Source organism: Sus scrofa, chromosome 7 (assembly GCF_000003025.6).
Source record: "Sus scrofa isolate TJ Tabasco breed Duroc chromosome 7, Sscrofa11.1, whole genome shotgun sequence".
NCBI lineage: Eukaryota > Metazoa > Chordata > Mammalia > Artiodactyla > Suidae > Sus > Sus scrofa.
The window spans coordinates 98,053,152-98,077,171 of NC_010449.5; the positions used below are offsets into that span (position 1 = coordinate 98,053,152).

Genomic DNA, 24,020 nt, shown 5'->3' on the forward strand with positions numbered 1-24,020 from the left:
TTCAACATTCAAAAGCCTGGTAATATACTCCACCACATCAACAGGCCAAAGGGTTTGAAAAGGCACACGATCATATCAATAGTGATAGAAGAAATGGGTTTTTTGGTTCATTTTTTTTTTTTTTTAGGGCCACACCCATGGCATATGGAAGTTCCCAGGCTGGGGATCCAATTGGAGCTACAGCACCCCCCCTATGCCACAGCCACAGCAACACCAGATCTGAACTGCGTCTGTGACCTACACCACACTTCATGGCAATGCTGGATCCTTAACCCACTGAGCGAGGCAAGGGATTGAACCTGCAACCTCATGGTTCCTAGTCGGATTCGTTTCTGCCGTGCCACAACAGGAACTCCTATAAGAAATGTTTGACAAAATTGAACACCCATACATAATACCCTTAGTACACTAGGAATAGAAGGGAACTTCCTTAACTTGATAAAAAAAAAAATCTATGGGAACACTACAACTAATGTATTTCATCATACTTAATGGTGAGAAACTTGAAGTTTTCCCACTAAGACCAGGAATAAGGCAAGGATGTCCCCCTCTCACCACTGCTTTTCAACATTGTATGGGATGTCCTAGTTAATGCAATAAGAAGGAAAGTAAATGTGTATAGATTGGGAAGGAAGAATTAAAACTTTGCTCAAAGAAGATGTGGTTGTGTATGTAGAAAATCTAAAAGAATCAACAAACTCCTGAAACTAAGAGTCAACTATAGCAAGGTTGCAGGATATATAAGGTTAATATATAAAAGTCAGTTGCTTTCCTATGTAATAGCAAACAAGTGGGATTTGAGACAATACTATTTACATCAGCACCCCCCCAATGAAATACTTAGATGTAAATCTAATTAAATGCAGAGATAGTCCATGTTCATGGATAGGAAGACTCGATGTTGTCAAGATGCTGATTTTTGCCAAATTGATCTATGAATTCACTGCAATTCCAATCAAAATCCAGCATATTTTTTTGTGGATATCAACAAACTGATTCTAAAGTTTATATGGAGAGGTGAAAGACCTGAAATAGCCAACACAATGTTGAAGAACAAAATTGAAGGACTGGTACTACTTACTTGAAGTTGGACTTCAAGACTTACTATGCAACTACAGTAATCAAGACAGTATGGTATTGGCGAAAGAGCAAACAGAAATAAATGGAACAGAATGAAGAGCCCCAAATAGACCCACATGAATATAATCAACTGATTTTGACAAAGGAGCAAAAGTAGTATTTTCAACAAATGGTGCTGGAACAACTGGACATTGACATGCAAATAAGTGAATCTAGATGCAGATTTATACCCTTCACAAAAATTGAAGTGGATGACAGACCTAAATGTAAAACACAAAACTACAAAACTCCTAAAAGAGGACATAAGAGGAAATCTAGATAACCGTGGATTTGGTGATATTTTTTTAGATCACCAAAGGCATAACCCACAAAAGAAAGAATTTAAAAAAGAACTCTTAAGGAGTTCCCACAGTGGCACAATGGCCTTAGAATCTGACTGCAGCGGCTTGGGTTGCTCTGGAGGTACGGGTTCAGCACAGTGTGTTAAAAGATCCATTGTTGCCACAGCTGCAGCTCGGACTCAATCCCTGGCTTGCTGCAGATATAGCCATAATTTTTTTTTTTTTCTTTTTAGGGCTGCACCCACAGCATATGAAAGTTCCAAGGCTAGAGGTCAAATCAGAGCTACAGCTGTTGATCCACACCACAGCCAACAGCAACGGCAGATCCAAGCCATGTCTGCAAACTGCACCAGAGCTCAGGGCAACACCTGATCCTTAACCCACTGAGTGAGGCCAGGGATCAAACCCACATCCTCATGGATTCTAGTCAGATTCTTAACCAGCTGAACCACAACAGAAACTTGCAAAAGTTTTTTTAATTAAAAAATTTTTTAATGTTTACAAAGATCTCTTAAAACTCAACAATAAGAAAATAACTGGATCTTAAAATGGGTCAGAGACCTTAACACCTTACCAAAGATATACAGATGACAAGTATATAAAAAGATGCTTCGCATCATGTCTTTAGGGAAATGGAAATTAATGAGCTACAACTACACACCTATTAGATTGGCCAAAATCCAGAACATTGACAGCATCAAATGATGAGGATGTGGAGCAAGAGGAACTTTCATTCATTGCTGGTGGAAGTGCAAAATCGTACCACCATTTTGGAAGATAATTTGCAGCTTCTCACAAAAGTAAACGTGTTCTTACCATATAATCCAGCAATCATACTCCTTGGTATGTACCCAAAGGAGTTGAAACTATGGGCACACAGTGACCTGCACATGGATGTTTACAGAAGCTCTATTCATAATTGCCAAAATTTGAAAGCAACCAAGATACCCTTCAGTAGATGAAGGGATAAAATAAATTTATGGTACATCCAGAAATGGAATATTATACAGCACTAAAAAGAACTATCAATCTTGGGATGCTGAAGTCTCCTTAGATCTGATTCTAATATCCTCTCCATCAAAGAATTTATGATAATTATAATTAATGCAACTACAAATAATACAGTTCTACAATTGCATTATTAATAACCATTTCTCTCCATGATACAATGTAAGGTCTATAATGTCTTATCACATCACCTAGAATGGTATAATGCCTATATTGAAGAATCAATAAGATGTAACAAATTGTGAGGACATATTTATATAGTTACACTTTTTTTAACCAATTTATGCATTTTATATTTTTTAAAAATTAAAAAAAGAACTATCAAGCCATCAAAAGACATGGAGGAAACTTAAATGCATACTACTAAATGAAAGAAACCAGTCTAAAACATGCTACACATTGTATGAGTCCAACTATATGACATTCTGAGAAAGGCAAAAGTATGGAGACAGTAAAGATTAATGATTGCTAAGAGGTATTGGGAAAGGATGTATTTTTAGGGCAATGAAACAGTACTGGTGGTACCTGTCATTATACCCTTGTCCAAATCCATAGGATGTGTGCCACCAAGAGTACTCTAAGAAGACCATGCTCTTGGGATGATGCCGATGTATTAGTATAGACTCATCATTTCTAACGAATGTACCGCTCTAATGGGCATGTTGATAATGGAGAAGCCTGTGCCTGTATGGAGGCAGGAAGTATGTATAGGAACTCTTTATACCTCTGCCCCATTTTGCTGTGAACCCAAAATGGCTCTAAAAAAATAGTGTGTTTTAGAAATATAAAGAGAGAGCTGGGGGAGGGGGTGGACAGAAAGAGAAAAGAGAATTTCTTTTTTTTCATGTGAGGCTTCTGCTTTCACTAGATAGGAATCTGAGTGTGTTGGTAGGGCCCCTACAAGGGCTGAAAATTATTCCCAAAGTTTATCGTCAGGGAAAGGTTTGATAGTGGAGGCCCTAACCCAAGAATTGGTGTGGTTCTAGTTGAATCATTGCTGACATTCCAGAAGCACTCAAGCATGTGATTACTCTTTTCTTTAATGTATGCATGTTTGGAAGAATGATGAGATATGAAAAGTATTCCATGTGAAGAGTTTGTGCTAAAGCAGTAGTTATCAAACTTTGCATATAAGAATTGCCTGCGGCTCTATTAACTCTCCCAAAGTTCAGGCTACACCTCAGGCAATTAAATCAGAATCTAGAGGTAGGACTCGGGCATCTGTAGTTTTTAAAGCCCACCAGATAGTTCTATTGTGTAGCCAAGTTTGAGAACCAGTAAGCTGAAGGAGATTTTAAATTTTATTTATCTCCATCTGAAAATAGGTTCATTAATCACAATTTCCAGAGGCCCTGGTCTGTCAGTAATTTTGCAAGTTTGGAAGAATTCAGAGGTTTAGGAAGGCTGTTTGTTAATAACAACTCCGTAAGTGAAAAATAAAGTCTACCTAGCCTGAAAGAATTAGTGTAGTTTCCACAGGTGCTTGATAGCCAAGGAACAGCTTAGGCACAGGAAGAATATGGTTTATTGGGAGCAAATGAAGCCAAGACTTAAAATGCCTTTTAATCTAAAACGCATATGTGCCCCTGGGCCTGAAAACAAGCCAAGACCTTCACAGTTGGGGTGAAGGTTCTTAACAATAGATACAAATTAATTGTTGTACAATGTTATTTAAAATTAAAAGTTTAGAGAGGAAATGTGATTTGTAGGGGAGGTTATAAGTAGGAGTATAGTGGGCACTCAGAACAGGTTATTTTCTGTGACTCCTTTCTGACTCCAGAGAGCAGAACTAGCTGATAGTTCTGATTATCTATTCTGTCTATTCATTTATTTATTTATTTATTTATTTTTGTCTTTTGTCTTTTTGTTGTTGTTGTTGTTGTTGCTATTTCTTGGGCCGCTCCCGCGGCATATGGAGGTTCCCAGGCTAGGGGTTGAATCGGAGCTGTAGCCACCGGCCTACGCCAGAGCCACAGCAATGTGGGATCCGAGCCGCGTCTGCAACCTACACCACAGCTCATGGCAACGCCGGATCGTTAACCCACTGAGCAAGGGCAGGGACCGAACCCGCAACCTCGTGGTTCCTAGTCGGATTCGTTAACCACTGCGCCACGACGGGAACTCCTATTCTGTCTATTCAGAACAAAACCAGACAAACCCTAACAAAATGAAATTGTGTCCTGGATTTCCCTAGTAACGCAGGGTTAAGGATCCAGCATTGTCACTACCGTGGCTCTGGTTGCTTCTGTGGCATGGGTTTGATCCCTGACCCAGGAACTTGCGCATGCCATGGGTGCAACAACAAAAAAAATGACATTGTGTCCTTACAGAAGCGCTCTAATCCATGGTGGTATAGACTTTTATTTGCTTTTTCCTTAGGGCACATCACTTCTTCAATAGGACCCTTTCTCTCGGAGGTTCTAATTTTGATTCTATGGGTTGCAGGCCTTTTCTTTAACTTTTTATTGTGAAATAATTATAGATTAAAAGAGATTGAAAAAATTTACAGGGAAGTCCTCATGCATCTTTCACCCAGCTTCCCCTATGGTAGCATCTTATATAGAGTTTTGTATGTATCAGAACCAAGAAATTGGTTCAAATTTTGCCAGTTTTGCAGGCACTCGTGTGTGTGTGTGTGTGTGTGTAATTCTATATAGTTTTGTTATGTGTAGCTTTGTGTAACTGCCCCATGTTACAGTACTTCACATGGATTCATGATACAGTACTTCATGTGTGATTTTGAAGAACTGTTGAGAGATATGGAATGATTCACTTTGCTTGTAGTCCCATGTTCAACTTGAGTTCAGGACTTTGTATTGCTGAGAGCTGCCACTTCAAGGGGGTAGGTAGCATAGCTTTTGTAACCTAAACCAGCTTTGGTCTTTTTTTCATAGGATCATCAATACAGATGTATTTCTCAGTAACTATGCACTGAGGAGGTAGGTCATTTCATTTAAAGTGAACCGATACATACATATCCCAAAGCATAAAACTTTGCTATTGATCTTCATTTGGGGGAAAATTCACCAATTCTGGCACAACAACAATGGACTGAATGCTAGGAAGTTCTTTTTCGGCCAAGTTTTAGAGTATTTGAAATTTGCTCAATAAACAGTACATCTTTCCTAGTTCTTGAAACAGTGAGAAGACTGTCTGCCAACCAGAGAAATGCCCTGATATGTTTGAAGTGAATAGGCATGGTTCTATAATAAAGAAGTGAAAACCATTGCTTAATAGCATATTCTAAACATTGTCAACATATTAAACTCTGCCTCACATTAAGTCATTACTGTCTCTAGAACTTTAAGGATGCATAATCTTATTTACTATTCACGTGGTATGAGGATTTTAATTACCTTTGCATCTAGTATTTGAAAACCAAGGTATGTAGGAATGTAAGTCCAGTGTTAAGATTTCTATTCCAAGGATTTGCTGATAAATCTACAATCTAGCAAAAAGTATTCATATGTGTGTTCTGTTCTAGTACCTACACCCCATTCTCTTCTGTAAACATTCTTATTTCTGACACTTTTTTTGGCAAGAGAAGAGTTCTGGAGGGAGTTCCCGTTGTGGTGCAGAGGAAATGAATCCAACTAGTATCCATGAGGATGCTGGTTCAATCCCTGGCCTCGATCAGTGGGTTAAGGATCCGGCATTGCCATAAGCTGTTGTGTAGGTCGCTGACACAGCTGAGATCCTGCGTGGCTGTGGCTGTGGCTGTGGCAGGCAGCTGTAGCTCTGATTTGACCCCTAGACTGGGAACTTCCATATGCCACAAGTGCAGCCCTAAAAGTCAAAAAAAAAAAAAAGTTTCTGGAGTTTGTTCTGGTTGGTTCAGAGTCAATAAGCTCAGCCCTGATGAAGTAATGGGATATATGATGAGAAATGAAGTGTCTAAACACCAAGATAGTCATCTTGAACAAAAGCAGCTTTGGGATATTTATAAAGAATACATTCTGCCAGATGTAATTGTGGGTTTTTTTGTTAGGGATTTAATAGAGTGAGAATTCAGCAAAGCATCAAATTGATAATCCTATTGTGTCATAAATCTTGATTTGAAAAAGCCAGTTTATTTAGAAACAGTAGCCAAAAAAACATTTAGAGTCTTAAATATTCTGAAAAATATTTGCCAGCCCATCATCATGAAATAGCAGAGGAAGAAAATAAATAACTTTAATGACTATCAAATGAAAAGAACCAAAAAAAAAAGGGTCAGATTATAAGAAATCAAGCTTATTTTTGTAGAAATGTAATCCCGAACATGGATTTTAAATGTTAAGAGAGGAAAACCAGGGTGATGTCAATAAACGTTCCTCCAACCCACCCACCCAAGCAAGAAAGCAGTGAGCCAGCCTCTTTAACAAGTGGAACAACTAAAAGAATGTTTTGAATAATTGTACAGAAGTTATTCAGAAAATCCTCAAGCCAAAAACAGTGAATATGGATAGAGCCCCCAAAAGCAGTTGCTCACAGATGGCAAGTTGAATGATTTTAGAAATACTAACATCAGTCAACGCTTCGGATTAAAAGGGTGTTGAAATGCAATGTATTGTACTGGCCTATTTAAAAAAATCAGGTTGATGTCTCAGCAACCAGCTAGCAAATGGCAGTAATAGTTGTGTCATGTGTCAGATAAGCAGCACATCAACCTAGGATTGTTAAAAGAGAGTAAACGAAGGGAGTTCCCATCGTGGCGCAGCAGAAACAAATCCAACTAGTATCCATGAGGCTATGGGTTTAATCACTAAGCTCACTCAGTGGGTTAAGGATCTGGCACTGCCGCGAGCTGTAGTGTAGGTTGCAGACATGGCTCTGATCCCACATTGCTGGGGCTGTGGTGTAGGCCAGCAGCTATATCTCTTATTTGACCCCTAGCCTGGGAACCTCCATATACCTTGGGTGTGGCCTTAAAAAAAAAAAAAGGAAAAAAAAAAGAGTAAATGAGGGATGCATATAGAATTTACAACACAAGTTTAAAAAAAAAAAAAAAAGCTTTGTTTTCTTTACCTCTCACAAAATGTAAACACATCACTTTATGCTATCATCACAAATACCAGTCCATGTTAATGCATGGTTATAGTAAAAACAAAATTCAGAATATGTTCTGTATCAGTAATGTCACACATCAGTGCCATTCATGATTTGGGTAACAGTTTATGACTGCTGAGTAATAGTGTAGCTAACATTTACTGAGCACATACTGTGTGCTGGGAGTGTGCTGAGAATCTCAACGGTATGATTTTACCTAAAACGTAGTATTATGAGGTAGGTACTATTTTACTATCTCTGTTTTATAAATGGGAAATCTGAAGCCAAGGGAGTAAGTAACTTGCCCAGAGCCGTAGCTGACAGGTGCTTGGGCCAGGATAAAGAGTCGCTCCAGAACTCATGCGCCTAACCCCGGTCCTCTACCAGGAAATATTGGTTGAGGGAGAAGTGAAGGTAAAGGGGAGCAAATCAGCTAACTGAGGATAAAGTAGGGGAGTGGGAAGGGGAGAGACCGCATTCTCGCCTAAAGCTAACTTGTTCTTGTTTTGTTTTGTTGTTTTTAGGGCCGCACATGCAGCATATGGAAATTCCCAGGCTAGGGATCGAATTGAAGCTGCAGTTGACAGCCTACACCACAGCCACAGCAATGCTGTATCCAGGCCTAGTCTGTGACCTGCACCACAGCTCACACCAATGCCAGATCCTTAACCCACTAAGCAAGGCCAGGGATCAGACCTGCGTCCTCATGGATCCTGGTCGGGTTCGTTACCTCCAAGCCACTGCAGGAACTCCTAATTTCTTGCCTAAGGTACTCAGTGCTTGCTTACTTTCAAAACTTAAAGAGAAGCCGTTATCAAGGAGAGCCACAGAAATCAGTACATATGGGGAGAAAAAGGGTTTTCTGAGGAAAGACTAGGACCTGATGTTTGAAGGGTGCCTCTGGAGAATTCAGAAATGGCAAAACAAGTTTGTGTGTGTGAAGGGGTAAGATTGTGAGAAACAAAATTACCCCAAGAGGATCCTTGGTGTAAAGCAAGGCAGACTCCCCAGTGAGTGGATGGACAGGTAGAGCAGGTGGGGTTGCAGTGGATGGTTCTCTGCTGTCTCCATGGTCTCTGCCCGCCCTCAGCCTTTCATCTGATGTTCCCTTCTTCCTCTGGAGCCTAGCATCTGATTTTTTAAAACAATGTGATTGGGCATTCAACTCCTGGTCCTTGGTTATACTGTTGAAGTATATCTAGTCTGAAAGAGTACCTTCTGGTCTATAAGGATTGTCTATTCCCCTGAAAAAATACTCTTTTCATGAATTAATCTTTTTTCATAGGTGAGCACCTAGCACTTATTTTTAAGTAAAGGTAACACGGTCTGCCCCAGGAGTACAGCATGCATTACGGCTCTCAAATAGCTAACCAGAGCTCATTTTCTACAGGTTGTGTTGTATATACTTAAATCAAGAATCCTTTTATACTTTCGTGAGAAGTATTGTATTTGTTGTCACAAGCTCATCCTCTCTGCCGGAGCATCGAGCCCTGAGGCGATTAAGAATTGTAGAGCTGGAGTTCCCATCATGGCGCAGTGGTTAATGAATCTGACTAGGAGCCATGAGGTTGTGGGTTCTCTCCCTGGCCTTGCTCAATGGTTCTCTCCCCGGCGTTGCCATGAACTGTGATGTAGGTTGCAGATGAGGCTTGGATCCCACGTTGCTGTGGCTCTGGCGCAGGCTGATGGCTATGGCTCCGATTAGACCCCTAGCCTGGGAACCTCCATATGCCGTGGGAGCGACCCTAGAAAAGGCGGAAAGACAAAAAAAAAAAAGAATTGTAGAGCACTTTTCAAATGCAAACATATGTCATTTAATCATCAGCCTGACACTCAATTTCATTTTCTTTCCTGGTTTTTCAGTCCTGAGAAAATGATCTTATATTATGCAAAATACAAATACCTAATAGAGTTTGTGTAAAAACATCAACGGATTTTTGAAATCTCTCCTTCGTTTTGAATGCATGCCTTATCAAGCTATGTTTGATCTGCTTAACAGAGCAAAGGCTCAAAACTATAAAGAGCTAGAATCAAAGGTTATGAACATTTACCCTTTGCTGTACACCAGGAACTAACACAACATTGTCGATCAGTTATTCTCCAATTAAAAAAAAAGATTATAAACATTTAGAATATGTAAAACTTCATCCAGGAAACTGGTTACTGGAATTTCAAGAAATCGTGTAAGGATTTTAAAAAGAAATATTTTCTAAATTCACATGTAAAATTATGTTTTGAACGCTTTAAATTATTTTTTCTGAGGATTCTACATTTCATCATTGCAAACAAAGACAGGTGTTTTTTTTTTTTTTTTAATCTGTCTTGGGTGCAGAACTTTATTAAAGGGTGCTGTGCTACCTCTGCCGCGTGTGGTCCTTCTCGATGGAAAGGAAATAGTTCAAGTATGCCTTATACATCCTGGAGATAATTTTGACCTCTTCACTGTATGCATCCAATTTGGAGCTGTGTAGAGTAAATGCAACCGTGTTTGAAATAAAGGGGCTGAATGACCCTTTGACTGCATGGAATGCCAATTAACTGCCTGCTTTTAATTGATAACTGGACATTCACTCCTCTATCATAAACCACGGTCCAGGCCGTACTATCCATCGAAGAAAGATTAGACAATTACGCAGTGTTTGACGAGACACTGAACACGTCTGTTTGGGAGAAAAGAGTGCCCACATACACCTTGATGGAAAGAACAACCAGACCTTTGGCAATATCATGACTGCCAAAAGAGCACCACAACCAGCTCAGCTTACACTCCGAATGTGTTCCCATCACACTTGTAAGAAAGAGAAAAATATAATAAAATAGAATTCTGTTGTTGGCAGAGCGTATATATTTATACATTCTTCTGTGTTTAGCTCAGTGGTTAGAGAACACTTCCTGGAAAGACCTTAGTACACAAATGTTTTCAATTTGAGCTTGTACATTTCATCTAATTGATCTCTGGGACAAGGTTCGCTGCCCTGGAGGTGGCTTGGCTCAGTGTTTAAAACACACACTAATGAATTTCAGGTTTGGGACAGAAAATAGCTGCTCCATTTGGACAATCATGTGAACTTGGAATTGTTTCACATGCATGTCTTAAATAACTATGTAATGTCACTCTGGACGGCGGGTTCCTCTCCTGTCTCCAAACACAGATAACTGATTGCCCTTGCTCAGGATACTCAGTGCTTGCTTACTTTTAAGACTCAGCCTTGGCAGAGCCCTTCATTTCTGTAAAGGGAACATTGTGGGAGAAAATAGGGCAAAGATCATCTGAGTGCAAGTGAATGTGCTGAGGACACTTAATAACTTTAAAACAACCTGAGAAGATTGGTTTGGGCTGAGTATGTTTGTTTTGTTTTTCCTCTTAGCTGTTTGGAATAAGAGAACATTCAAAAGAAAGTCGTCTTTCCTGCCTTTTCATTTGATACATCCAGCAGTAATTTAGGGATTTCACTTCACCTGATCCAGCTGATCTGAAAAGTCAAGGAAGTGGGGTAGTTGAACATGGACATTTGTTGTTTGTAGACGCGAAAGGAGAAAGCTGATGAAGTCAGAAACACTCCTTAATCAGAACACGGAGCTTGAGCTCTCTGTGATGCCCACTCGGGCCTGAGCGCCTTTGGCAGCACTTTCCAAGACTTGATTCTGACTAGTTGGAAGCTAGATGTCGTTACTCAGCTTTGCAGATGTCTGGCTTATGTGCTCAGAGCACGTCGCAATTTGTGTTGGGCCAGTAGCGAAAAAATGTTGATCTCACGCATTCCTTTATCTCTGAAAGACTGACCCCGGGCTGTAATGGCCTTATGGAGCAGAGAATTTCTGTTTCTGTGTATGAGGCTGTATTTGTCCTAAGTACACTGTTCTCCGTCTGTGAGGCTGTGCACAGGCTGTGCAAAGCCTCCCGTCTGGGTTTCAGTCTCCTCCTCCCTTGTTTAAGCGGGGTGGGCCAAGTGAGCCCCTAAGGCCCTTTCTAGCTGCCATGGTCTGAAGCTCAGTTTCCTCCGCACATAGGAGGTTGGGGCATTAATTGCATCAGTCAACTGGAGACCATCTGGGTTATCCAGCTGATAAACTCTTCCAGGAGGCAAATGAATGTGCAGCAACACTCAGTCCTGCAGAAAGTTTGTGTTGGCTTCGCTGGAATGGCCAGTGGACACCTGGGTGATGGAGCACTCCTGAGTGCTAGGAGGGGTTGTCAGGAGACAGTGCAGCATCAGTGCTGATTGCCAGTCGGGGATGGCGGCCTGTGTGAGAGCATGGGCGGCTGCACGAGGTGGTCCGTGCACAGCCTGGCATCCAAAAAATCGTGGGCTTCTCCACACTCCTGACTGCCCCTGCCAACCCGAATGCCCTCGCCTCCCAGCCTTTGGCAGCTTGTCTCACAATTCTAAAACTTCTGTATGGTTATTTTTAAAATGAAGATAATTCCTACTTTTCAGGGTAAAAAGCTTAAAGGTAATGTATTTGAGTACCTTGCAAATAAATGGAGTTTAATGACTAGATAGCTAAAAACAGCAATGTGTGAAAACCCCAAATAAGATAACCTTATCTGAAAGCAGAAGGGGGAACAAATACCATTTGCGTGGTAACTTTCTCAGAGCTCTTTAGGACGTATCTTTTTTCCTTACAACCTCGTCTTAAGGAGGCAGATATTCCTGCAAGTTCCCGGGGTCATGATACCTGGAAACAGTGGAACGGAGATTTATATCTTCTGGTTCCAAACTGTTGTGTTCCTTTTACATTATTTTATAGATAATGTTAAATCTCTGATAATTCTGGAAAATATATGATCAAAAATGTGCTAGTCCTATTTGAAGAGCTTCTCCTTATGCCCTTTTTTATATGACTACAGCTGTACTGACTGCCATTGAAGACAACCTCTGGAAACCCAGTCCAGTCACTCCTCACTCTGTGGGATCTTAATTCCGAAACAGCTCCTGGGCATAGCTGGAAGATTTGAATATCTCTGGGATGTCACTGTCCAGTTTCGAAATAATTTTATAAATGGGTTTCTTCCAGGAAGGATCTGAGTCTTTGCCTGCAGAGACAGCCCTGAAGAATTCCTGTAACGTCAGGCTGGCAATTTCCAAGAAGCAGTCTGGGACCTGCATTCCCAAAGAGACCCACAAGAAAGAAAAGACATGAACCTGTGAAGCACTGGCACCATGCTGACCTCATATCTGATGCTGTTCTGGAATGGTGGGCTGATGAGAGCATCTCTGCTCTACTGGCCCCTGACTTTTGCAGCCCCAGGAATCCCTTGCTCCCTCATCAAATACAAGCCTAAAACAATGATACCGATGAGACAGCCCCAGGACAAAGCGTATTAGGGACACTCTTTTGTAGGAGTAGCTGATTCCATTGATGGGTGACCTGTTTAGTAAGTGGGAAGCTCTGACTTTGATTGAAATTAAATCTGGGGTTCAAAAGAGGTTTTTAGTATTCTTTTCCTTAGTGCCTCGTGTGGAAAGGACCGTCCCCAAGCTTACAACTGTCGCACCTCATTCCAGCATTATTTGGGACTGGATTCAAAGGACTTGGAATCATTCCTGCTTCCAAAGCCAACCATGAGGTTGGGGGTGGAGCTCCAGGCTGTGCTCCAGGACCTCACCCGGACCAGCACCGTTAGCAATGGGACATCTCGCAGAAACTCCAGATCCAGCCTGGCCCAGGGCTAGCCACACTGCCCGCCAAAGGACCACCCCCGCATGGAGAGACATAGCAGCACTGCCCCCAGCCCATGCCTTGCCTCCCACGAGCCTCACAAAGGAGGCACGGTCCATTTTCCCCACAGGTGCTAGGCTTAGGTTTCCAAGCACATTCTGATGGAGCATCCGACCAGTAGATGCCAGCAGTTCTTCCCTTTCTTGGAAGCATCAATACACTGCTCTTTGTGATCACAGTCAAGTGAGGAAGGTCTGTAGGGGGTGACCAGACACGCCCGGCATCTGCAGAGCAAGATGCCAGCCTTACAGCGCTGTCAGCACCACACAAGGAAGATTACGCGGTCTCACCAATGGCACGCAGGCCTCTTGCCCACCCTTTTCTGATGCTTTACCTCTAAGGTACCACCAGTGTGCCTTCACAGAGATCCCCAACGGACTGGGAAGCTTGAGTATTTTTTATTATTGCCAGAAAGGATTTGAGGTGATTTGCCATGGAAGGCCCACAGATAAAAACTGTTCAATGAAGAATAAAGATAAGAGCTAAATGATGGGAAGAACGGAAACTGTTGTAAAGAAAACCTAGGCCAGGCCTAGGGGCTGCGGCTAAGGCCGGCACTTCGTCCTGGGCCTCCCAGTGCCAAGGCAAGAAGGTCGACAGGCTCTGAAACACCATCATCATGATGCGCTACCTAAAATGGCATGACACCTGACCTCTGGCTAAGTTTCTGAATGAAGACGGGCTAGAGGTTCTGTTTGCGGCATCCGCCTGTTGCCTAAGAGATATGGAGAGATATGTAACCTTTAAAGACGGTAGAGCCTGGCCCCAGGCTGCCCTGGCTGCCAGTGACATGGACACGGACAGGATCTTTTCTAAAACTCCAATCACAAAGGGAGGGCACTCGTCAGACTTCCTGGGACCCAAGTACCTGGTCTTACCTCAAAGTCATTTCCCTTGTTGTAGTGCATGTTGAGAGCTCGAAAAAGTTCGGAGTCGCGGAGAACCACCAGCATTTTGGGATTGGTGACACCCTCTGAAATTGCTTGCCGGGCAAATTTCTCCATTTGGATATAATAAAACTCACGGAAGTTGCTGAACCACTTGATCATCTGGGAAGTAATGCAGCGGTTGAACTGTACAAACAACAGGGTCCAGGAAGTCAGGTGTTTGCCAGGAGGTGCTCGGTGTCAGAACTGTCAGCTTCCAGTTCAGCACAGAGGTAAACAAAAGGTACTTCAACCAACACTAAAAGGGGCTTCCTTTAAAAAAGAAGGCACAGGGAGTTCCCGTCATAGTGCAGTGGTTAAAGAATCCGACTAGGAACCATGAGGTTGCGGGTTCAATCCCTGGCCTTGCTCAGTGGGTTAAGGATCCAGCGTTGCCGTGAGCTGTGGTGTAGGTTGCAGACACGGCTCGGATTCCATATTGCGAGGCTGTTGTGTAGGCCAGTGGCTACAGCTCTGATTCGACCCCTAGCCTGGGAACCTCCATATGCCACAGGAGCAGCCCAAGAAATAGCAAAAAGACAAAAAAAAAAAGCACGGCTACTTTCTAAGTCTATTCAGTTATAGACAGAAACGTCTCAATTAGCCATAATGCCCATTAGAAAATAAATGTTTCTTGGAGTTCCTGTCATGGTGAAGCAGAAATGAATCCAACTAGGAATCATGAGGTTGCGGGTTTGATCCCTGGCCTTACTCAGTGGGTTAAGGATCCAGCTGTGAGCTGTGGTGTAGATTGCAGACGAGGCTTGGATCCTGCGTTGCTGTGGCTGTGGCGTAGACCGGTGGCTACAGCTCCGATTAGACCCCCAGCCTGGGAACCTCCATATGCCGTGGGTATGGCCCTAAAAATATACAAAAAGTCACACACACAAAATCTTTCTTTCTTTCTTTCTTTTTGGCTTTTTAGGGCCGAACTCTCGACAGATGGAAGTTTCCAGGCTAGGGGTCTAACTGGAGCTACAGCTGCTGGCCTACACCACAGCCACAGCAATGCCAGATCTGAGCCTCGTCTGTGACCTACACCACAGCTCACGGCAACACCAGATCCTTAACCCACTGAGCAAGGCCAGGGATCAAACCCACATCCTCATGGGTCCTAGTCAGGATGGTTAACCACTGAGCCATGAAGGGAACTTCCAGAAGATGAATGTTTCTTATAGCCTAGATTTATAAAGGTTTCTCACTCTCGTCTAAGTGTGACTTTGGGAGGGTCCAGGGATAAGGCTAGTGTGGCCCCAGCTTGTCCTACACCCAGGAAGACTGCATGGCAGCCCCAGAGCCCTCTGCCAGGTAAAGAGCCAGGGGAAGGGGGTAGAGGTGTAGATCAGAGAACCATTTATCAGCAACTTGGAGTTGCAGCATGAATCAAAATGAGAGCTAGGTGCAGGAGTCAACCAAGCAGCAGGATGTACGGGAAAGAGCTTAAAAATCACAAAGGAATAATATAGACACCAAGTATTAAGAGCCCCTACCCAACACCTAGGGTGAAAGAGGCCCTCCGAAACTATGGAAACAGGCAAGTTCTGGTTCCAACCATCAGAGCTTGAGTTTTCTTATTGTCACCCTTGATCTGTATGCACCTTCCCTCACTTTTGAAGCACAACTGTCTGAATGTAAATTTGACAGTGACAGGGTGCAGCTTGATACTCTTTCCTTTTCATAATGTTCCCAGCAAAGACAGACCACTAGGCCAAATATGCCATTTACTAATGGTTCTCTCTACCCCACCCCACTCCCTCCTTCCCCATGTCGATCTCTGGCTCAGAGCTTAAATTCAGATACCCAACCTTCCCGCCCCAAAGTGACTCCTGCTTATTCAGGCAGTTTCTCAGCCCAGACCAGAAGTGCCGCCGATTCCACCACAGCATGAAGGGGAGCTCAAATGCCCCTGTGCTGACCTAGGCCTTGCCTCACATGAGAAAAACCCGCTGCCCGTGGGAGTTTCGCAGAAGCTGAAACTGCACTGGACTTTACCTGAACATCAGGGAAATAAGCCTTCAGGAGGTTGGAGCTGGGATAGCGGGTGAAGAAAAACATGAGTTTGGCCTTCTTCAAGTGACCAGGATTGAGGCCCTCCTGGATTTATCCCAGTGTCAAGGAAAACGAATACCAGTTTAGCAAGTAATTTTGTCAAATTATCCAAATGGTAAATTGCCCTGTTCCTCATGGTTTCTATTTTGTTTTTATTTTTTTCTGGCTGAATGGTGTATTTGCTCCATTTTTCTGTCTCTGGCAAGTATGATCGGATAAGCTTTTCCTTTCCAGATGCTGAAGACCACATATGTACAGTAAAGTTGCAGAATTTAAAAGACATTTTGATGTGTAAACGTTCTATTGCATGTGTGATACAGAATACTGTTTGTTGCACTCTCTGTGTGTGTCCTTTCACAACAGGATGGAAAGATGATACATACAACAAGTCATATGGACCTCCAGGGCATTATGCTGAGTGAAATAAATCCAATCCCAAAAGGTCAAAAAAAAAAAATAGGATGGGAAGAGATGGCAACTCTCTCCCAGATAAACCACCTCAAAACCCCAAGTAGAGATGTACTTCCTCTCTCTGTCTCCTCGCTGTCCTCCTCTGTAAAACGAGAGGAGTCAACTAGATGGTCCCCATTCTGGCTCTCATCTTCGCCTTTGCAGTGGTAACACCAAGAAGCATCCTACCAGACTGAGCACTGGATCACAGCTTGCTTTGGTTCAAGAAGTTGAACTGCTGGGCTGTACCTGCCATCTGTTTGCCTGGCAGAGCTTCCTCATCCTTCCCATCTCAGCTCTGATGCTCCCTCCTCTGTGAAACCTTTCCTTTGCCAGATCAGGCTTTCCTTATCCTGGGCTACCAATGCTCTTTGCATAAACCTCTTTTGTAACAATGACGTTATTGGAATTTTTATTGCATGTTTGTCTCCCCGTTTAGACTGTGAGCTCCTTGAGTGCAAGGAATCTTCTCCTTTCATCTTTGTATTCCAAGTGCCTAGCCCAATGCTAGGAATATAGTAGGTGCTCAATAAATGTTTGTTGGATAAAGGAATGAGTGAGTGATTAAATAGTCAACCTTAATCCACAGAAAAATATGGAAATTCTGTTCCAACACATCCCTCCTTCTGGGAACAGATTCCTTCTCCTCTGACAAGAGCAGGGGGCTGTGGTATGAAAAACTAGCACAGGGTGGGAGGGAAATAAAGATTCTTACATAAGAACACTTAGCATATCCAGGAGCAATCCTAGTGAGAAGCATTATACAGAGTAGGAGCTCAGGCCTAAGAGGTGTAGCTTTAGGACAATTAAGACTTCGCAGTGGGATACATCCGTTGCCCTGATTTATTACTGATTACTGTTACAGCTGGCCCAGGCACCCAGGCTGCTGCCCAGGAGGCCCCTGCCCCCTGCCCCCTTGCCCCTACTTCTTATCCTTTTTACAGATTCATAAATGCTGTGAAAAGAATCCTGGCTTGAGAGTCCAGAAATCCAGTTTCAGATCCTGATTCTGCCACCCATTCCCTGTGTGACTGGGGGCAAGCCGCTTACCTTCTCTGGGCTTCATTCCTAAACTATAGAATTGAAGCATGTGCTTGGCAATCAGATGCTGGGTTTGAGTCCTGGCTCTGCGTATGTCTGTTTGACTTTGGGCAAGTTAGTTTGCTTCTCTGTCCCTACCTCTCAGAGTGGATGCCTGAGGATTGTGAGATAACACGGGCCCACAAGCCCTTATCTGAAACACTGGGCCAAATGGAGGCCAGATTTCAGAATCCCTGTTATTTGATGTGCATCTGGCACGTGTAATATGTTACTTAACCCTTGCAGAAGGGTTGACGGCGGGACTCTCATCCAAGAGTTTAATATTTCCATAGCAAAATCAATGACTAGTTATGCGAAGTGAGATAGTCTATAAATAGCCTATCAGAGCAGGTCAGGTTTTGCAACCAAGAGAGTTCCCATCATATAGATGGGGAAAAAAACATAGAGATTTTCAGAGTCTTTTGAGGGTCAGAATTAGGGCGAAGTGCTGGTAAACACCTGAACTGCTGGCCGCAGTGCCTGTCGCAGAGAAGGTGTGCAGTAAACGCTGCCCTCAACAGTGTCTCCTTGCCACACCTGCTCTTCACAGGGATGGCCTGTGAATGTGAAATGTCTTTTACACTTCCAAGCATCTTGCTCTTGGAGTTGCTATCGTAGCTCAGTGATAACGAACCTGACTAGTATCCATGAGGATGTGGGTTCCATCCCTGGCCTCACTCAGTGGCTTAAGGATCTGGTGTTGCCATGAGCTGCGGTGTAGGCTGGCAGCTGCAGCTCCAATTCAACCCCTAGCATGGAACTTCCATATGCCTGGGAGTGGCCCTTAAAAAAAAAAAAAAAAAAAGACAAAGCATTTTGCTTTTAGGTTGGCCTTTCATGGCTCAAAGCAAAAAGCCTCTAGGGCTGGAATGAGGAAGTAATTGGGCCAGGATGCTGCCTCGGGGCTCCAAATCATTCCAGAGGTAGCCAAGTACCTGAGCCGGCAGCCAGACCCAGGTAGCCTGGCCCTGCAACTTCCTGGAGCTCTCTGAGCCCAATCCTCCTATCATGAGGCAGGGCCAGGCCACAGGAGGTGGCTGAGGATTGGAAGCACGCCCCTCACAAAGGAAGCAGAGAATCTTTGGGGACTGAGTTCTTGAGGTTCTTCTACCACTGCCTGACATTGACAGGGAGTCTTAACCAGTGGCCTCTCAGAGGCCCATACATACAGTCTTTCTCACACAGGACTGTCACCTGATAAGAAGATCTATCTATGTTGATATCTCTGTGCCTACTGCCTGGAGAAGAACTGGTGGCTGGTGAGGTGCTTTTAATGTTGGTGGTGGTGTTGCTCACTGCCTGCAAAGGGAACAACCCAGGGGCGCCCAAGCTTTGGGAATGTTTTCAACACCTATGACCAGCAGGGGGCGCTCATAGCATTTAAGACACAAGAGCTGGCTGGCCCTGGTGTGGCAATGAGCTGTTCCACCCCATCCTGCCGCCCTCATTACAGCTTGCCTGGTAGAGAATGGCTGTTCACACCTAGTGGTGTGACCCCACAGACACGGAGATTCGATTGAAGGTTGTCTGTGAGAAGCAGCAGCATGAGCTGAGCTCACTAAAAAAGCAACATCCAAATCTGTCCTCAGGAACTTTAGTCCTACAAGATGCTTGTTAGGGAAAAGGGTTCTTTGGTCATATGAGTTTGGGGCTGCAGACATTCTCCTCTTAGAGCTTTGCATTGGACTTCAGCATGTTCAAGGCTCTGAGAAGTCCTGCAGTAATGGAACTAACCCAGTGTTTACCCGAGCTACTTTTTCTGCTAATTCAACAACTATTAACATCTTGAGGAAGCGTTACTCTGGGAAAAAACTGTTTAAGAATGGGGTCTGCCTAAGGGTTGCAAAGATGATACAATAAGATTCAGACGCCTGTAGACTAGCCTGAGCTCTGCAGCTTTCCCCATGGGAAAAAACTGTTTAAGAACGGGGTCTGCCTAAGGGTTGCAAAGATGATACAATAAGATTCAGACCCCTGTAGACCAGCCTGAGCTCTGCAGCTTTCCTCCTTTCTCTACTCATACGCGCAGCCCCGGGTTCTCTCCATCACGGCTGCATCTTAGAAGCTAATCCATAAGCTGAAGTCTTCTCACCCCTTTCAGCTGCCTTGGGTCTAGTCCCTGAAGAAAACCTCCCCCTTTCCACCTGCCCTGGAAGTTTCTGGTCCCTCATATCTTCCCCATTAGTTGTCTAGCCAGTGCAGGCCTTTTGCCTATGGAGCCAAGAGCTTTCAAGAGCCAAGCCACAGAGGAGGCCATTCCTTTAATGCGCTCTGCCAAGGCGTATGAGCAGCTGACCACCAAATGGTGGGGTTCTTCCTTCCATAGGGTACTTGTTGTTTGGGGGGAGCCCCCTCGGGTTTAAAAACAAACACATCCTTTCAGACCCAAAAGACTAAGTCAGTAGTGGTAGAATCTGATGTGTCAGGGAGGAAGGGAAAGGAACTTTCCAGCATCCTTAAATCCCAGAATGTGGACACTGCTTTCTTGGGAAGATAACATATATGAGCCTAGGGATTGAGTGGGCCCGAAAGACTTAGTAAGGAGACCACTGGGGAAGCGAGCTGTTCCCTACGCCAGGTAGTTCTTTGTTCCCACCTCCCCTCATTGTCCTGTCTCGGGCTCCTGTTTCTCTGGGCTGTGACAATGAGAACGTCAGTGACTAGTAAAGGATACGTGGGCTGAAGAGAAAGGAAGGGCGTCCATGGCGGCCTGCGGGCCCCCCTGCTCCATTTTCACCGAGGGAATGATGGGCAGTCTTTCCAGACAGGAGGCCATGAAGGGCCAGGGGCACTGCTGCCGGCTCAGAGCCAGCGGTCGCAATGTGGCAGCTCCCCAAGGTCGCAGGGCCGCCTCCGACGAGGGGTGACTCTGGGGAGACGAGTCCTGGGGAAGACTGCTGCTCCAGTGGCCACCGGGTCCCTGGCCCAGGAGCTGGCTGACAGTCTGATCTTCCTGGACGTGGGCAGGCACAGTCAAGGGACAGTTTGCTGGGGGACCCGGATAGGGTTTGGGGAGCATTCTTGGAGAGACGGGGAACCTGGGAGAATCTAGAGCCTTGGCCAGAGGCAAGTTTCCCAGCGGCCCCCCCACCTGTGGCTGGGCCCTCCTGGGCAAGGCAGCCGGAGAAAGTTGGTCTTTCCAGGCACCTGCCTCAGGAGATGACGGCTCGTCTGGCACCAGCCCCTGGAAGCGTCTGCTCAGCTGAGTCAGGGGCCCTGGTGGATCCAGTAGCAGCTTTTGTAATACTGAGTCTACAGCCTGGGATATTGCCCCCGTCAATTCTTTCTTCAGAATCACCAGCAAAGCCCGTGCTCCAGAAGGAAGGAACCTGGCTTCCTCAGACTGATATGTGACCTCAGACACGGTCTGTTTCTCCACCCTGGAGAGGGCCCCGCTGGAACCCTGGAGGTGGTCACTGTCCATAGCCCAGGGCTGAGACCCATAGCCATTCATCTGCTTTACCCTCAGAGGGCCCGTCCCCGTGTCACAGCCTCCTGGGCCCTCCTGGGCCCTCCTGGGCTCAGCAGCCTGCAGGAGGTGCTCTTGCAGGTGTCTTAGCTGTTGCTTCAGCAGGTGAAGCTGTTCTCTCACCCGAGGGCTCCCCTTCCTGCTGCCCCGGTCCCCGGCAGGGCCTGGCCTCAGGGGGCCTTGCTGCGCAGGAAGGCTCTGCTTCCTCTTCCGCTCCTGGGCCTTCTCTGGGCAGCAGGGGCTGTCCCTGGCTGGGGCACTGCCTGGCACCAGAGGGTTAGGGGAGAGGCACATGCCTCGGACAATGGTCTCTACTCTGGCCCTCTTTGCCTGGACGTGCTCATCCCAAAACCAGTCAGGGTCGGCCAGGCTGGAGCTGGGGGCCTGGGTCCAGGGAAAGGGAGAGTGTCTGCCCTGCTCCCCAGGGGCCGGGCTCCCTCCATCTTCCATACACGGTTCGGCCCGGTGCGAGCAGGCCTGGGACGGATGAGCAAGCAAGCCGGAGTTTGGATCCATCCTTAGCTCCACAGAGGCTGTTAGTCAGGGTCACGTGAGAGAATCCCTCCTCCTGAGGTTCTCAGCGGGAGGTGCACCCGGGAGCTGGGGGCTTCTCCTCTTCACTTGGAGGAAGGATTCAGACTCCGGAGTCCCAGGGCTTATTCACCTCCTGGGCAGACTCTGAAATGGGAGACAGGAGAAAACAGTACCTGTGACTTTGAACACACTTTTCAAACTTGTTTGTGTGGAAGGATCCCCTTTGAATCCTGTTAAAATGCAGATTCTGACTCAGCAGGTCTGGGGTGGGGCAGAGAATCTGCCTTCGTAATCAACTCGCAGGTGATGCTGTTGGTCCAGACCACACTTTGGGGAGGAAGTTCCTAAGAGCGATCCTCTAAGGAGAAGATTCTTCTGCCGGGGTAACAGGAAAATAATCCATAATAATAATAACAACAGAAATGGCAGCTAACGGCATAACTGCATTGTGCCAAGAACATTACATGCATTACCCAACTGAATTCTCCTAACAGCTCTGAAGGAATGTGGTCATTCCTATTTTACACATAAGGAAACAGGCTCAGAGGAGTTAAGTTACCTCCCTACAGTTAGTGCGAGGCTGGAATCAGAACAAGATGTTTCTGGATTCAGAGTGACAATCTGGAACAGAATCACCCTGCCCACTTGTTAAAAATAGCAAATTCAATGGGTCCACCAGTCCTGCTTAATCAGAATCCCTCAGCTGCCCGGGGCCAAGGCACCTGCCTTTGAAATAAGCAAACTAAAGTTTGAGAACCTACTGTTTGACCACAACTCTGTCTCGCTCCTGGAAGAATCAGATTACGCAGTCATAGTTCAACATTTCACAGCACTTATTAAGCACCGACTATACACCAGGCCTTCTTCTGGGCTTTTGGATAGTCGGTGATGAACAAGACAGCAGCCTTGCTCTTGCGGAGCTGGATTCTAGCAGGGGAAGAAAGAATCAGTAAGTATATTTTCAGGTTGTGATAACTGTTGTGAAGAAGAAGCACAAGAGATAAAAGCTCTGGGATGAACGAGGGCCCATTGAAAGGTAATGAGCAATATGGCCTTATTTAGTTTTATCTTTTTTTTTTTTTTTGTCTTTTTCTAGGCCCACTCCTGCGGCATATGGAGGTTCCCAGGCTAGGGGTCTAATCAGAGCTGTAGCCACCAGCCTATGCCAGAGCCACAGCAACGCAGGGTCTGAGCCATGTCTGCCACCTATACCACAGCTCATGGCAACCCCAGATCCTTAACACACTGAGTGAGGTCAGGGATTGAACCTGCAACCTCATTGTTCCTAGTCGGATTCGTTAACCACTGAGCCACGATGGGAACTCCTGGCCTTATTTAGTTTTAAAAAGATCATTCTTTACTAGGTGGGGAATAAACTAGGGGGAGGGGGGCAAGGGTTGAAACAAAGAGTCTATTCAGGAGGCTCTTGTGATCATCTCAGTGATAGTAATCCAGGTGAGACGGTTTGGACCAGGGTGGCAGCAATGGGATGTTGCGTCAGATCTTGGATATATGTCAAAGTTGGAGCCAATGGGATTTACTAGCAGATTGGACATGAGGCCCAAGAGAAAAAGAAGTATCGCTGATAATCACTCCGAAGTGTTTGGCCTGGAGGGTGGGAAGCACCTGAACTGAGGTGGGGAGGGCTGTGGAAGGAGCAGGCTTGGGGAGAAATATCAGGAGCCTGGTTTGGGATGTAATAAGTTTGAAAGAATTATTAGACATCTACATGGGGATGTTGAGAATGCAGTTGGATAACTAAGCCTGGGGTTTGGTGAAGGAGATCTGGGCTAGAAAGATAAAATTGAGGGTTGCCGGTGTGTAGATGGATAAACTCACCAAGGAGTGAATGCAGATAGAGAGGAACAGGCGGTGAGGTCTTCGTCCTGGGACAGAACCTGAGGAGGCAGGGGCAGGAGGGGACCCCAGCAGGAAACAGGAGCAATCAGTGAAGAAGAACTCTAGGGGTGTGTGAGGTCCAGGGAGCCAAGTGAAAAAAGTGTTTCTTGGAGGAGGAGAGGTCACATCACATGGGAGTGTGAGTTGATGGTTCAAATTAGTAATTCAAGGTGTTGATCAGAGTCATTTGGGGTCTTGATCACAGCAGTTTTGGTGCAGAGGAAGGGGAGGAGCCTGGTTGGAGTGAATTTTATGGAGAGGACAAGAGGAGGAATTGGTGACATTGACTATGACAACTTTTTAAAGGTGTTTTATAAGGAGGAGAGACATAGAACGGTAGCTAGAAAGAGAGAGAGGTTTTCACTGTTGGTGGGAATGTAAATGGGTGCAGCCGCTGTGGAGGACAGTATGGCATTTCCTTAAAAAACTGAA

At 45.0% G+C, this 24,020-nt stretch overlaps 1 protein-coding gene across 2 annotated transcripts; it reads right to left on the reverse strand.

The window, feature by feature from the left end:
- On the reverse strand, positions 9,134-21,671 carry PROX2 (prospero homeobox 2). Of its 2 annotated transcripts, XM_001924492.3 has the most exons (5): positions 20,361-21,671; positions 18,662-18,670; positions 16,100-16,198; positions 14,060-14,254; positions 9,134-12,562 (listed from the first exon to the last, which is right to left on the reverse strand). In XM_001924492.3, exons 1-5 carry the CDS (start codon positions 21,669-21,671, stop codon positions 12,377-12,379), a joined length of 1,800 nt encoding a protein of 599 aa, XP_001924527.1. In that variant the 3' UTR covers positions 9,134-12,376. The 2 variants fall into 2 exon arrangements, with proteins under 2 accessions (XP_001924527.1, XP_013844624.1); XM_013989170.2 differs by lacking the exons at positions 16,100-16,198; positions 18,662-18,670 and having other exon boundaries at positions 14,060-14,256; positions 20,924-21,671.